The sequence below is a fragment of the Anneissia japonica genome, unplaced genomic scaffold, assembly GCF_011630105.1.
Source record: "Anneissia japonica isolate Jap-2015-1 unplaced genomic scaffold, ASM1163010v1 scaffold48602_len1045_cov79, whole genome shotgun sequence".
NCBI classification, from domain to species: domain Eukaryota; kingdom Metazoa; phylum Echinodermata; class Crinoidea; order Comatulida; family Comatulidae; genus Anneissia; species Anneissia japonica.
In genome coordinates, this window is record NW_022758334.1 from 1 (window position 1) to 1,022 (window position 1,022).

The following is a 1,022-nucleotide window of genomic DNA, read 5'->3' on the forward strand; positions in this document are numbered from 1 at the left end:
TCTTATAATTTAACATCCACTAAAGGTTAGTCCCTTTGAAGCTGCATGACAGTATTTCATAGTTTAACATTATTTTCATTATAATATTTTGAATCAAAAAATTTGAATATTAATACAAACTTGCTTAAATATTTTTTACTTTTTTCCCTTAATTTTTTGTTTCTTTCAAATCAAAATATCCAATATATATATAATATATATATATATATATTATGTATACATATATATATATAATATATATATATATATATGTATATATATATACTTTATATCTTCGTCCATTCTATCACCTATTATAATTTTTGTTGGTATTTTGTACATATTAATAAAGACACAATGCGTATACATACATATACACATACATCTAATTCTTTTTTAATTATTTGTTATTACATGTTAATAACTATTAAAAAGAAACTGATAAAACCTAAATTACAAGACGATGTATGTAAAAACTAACTAAACTTCAATATTAAATTTGATAAATCTCCAACGCTAAGGACGCAGACGCTTGTCGTGCATTTTCTGATATATTGGCATGGCTGCGTCAACGCACTTTAGAACAGATTCATTCAGCTCGGAACGTTGTGGCAGTGGCTCTGGCTTCTTAAAACAGGTGCTGTCGAAGGCATTCTGATAAACCCCCATTACTTTGTTACCTTGTAGCTGTAACTTCGATGCAGCCCAGTCCCTAACAACACCATCACCCGCCTCCCAAGAGAGTAGCTTGTCAGCGTACTTGATGCCCAGAGTTTGGCAGAACTTTCGAAGGATGCCTTCTGGATCAGACTGCAAATCGTCTGAATCAATTATAATCGGTTCTCGTTCAATTCCACTTGATATCAAATGCTCGTATAGTTGAAAGTGGTCTCCGTACGCATAGGCTTTGGATCCCGACATCTCTAAAACCTCGTCTATACGCTGAGATTCCGCTGACATACCAAGGCTTGAGAACATCTTATTCCACGATTTATATAGCTTTAGAGGATGACGTATCATAAACGTGTGACGATATCCACTTG

General features: G+C 32.9%; 1 protein-coding gene across 1 annotated transcript; it reads right to left on the bottom strand.

The window, feature by feature from the left end:
- Nucleotides 1-270: 270 nt before the first annotated feature.
- Nucleotides 271-1,016, bottom strand: LOC117125246 (branched-chain-amino-acid aminotransferase-like protein 2). Its single transcript, XM_033271707.1, has one exon. The coding sequence runs from the start codon at nt 997-999 to the stop codon at nt 496-498; it is 504 nt and encodes a 167-aa protein (XP_033127598.1). The 5' UTR covers nt 1,000-1,016; the 3' UTR covers nt 271-495.
- Nucleotides 1,017-1,022: the final 6 nt, after the last annotated feature.

Bases quoted from the DNA above. Each gene is read 5' to 3' on its own strand.
- LOC117125246 (XM_033271707.1), bottom strand. From the start codon at position 999: ATGATACGTCATCCTCTAAAGCTATATAAATCGTGGAATAAGATGTTC.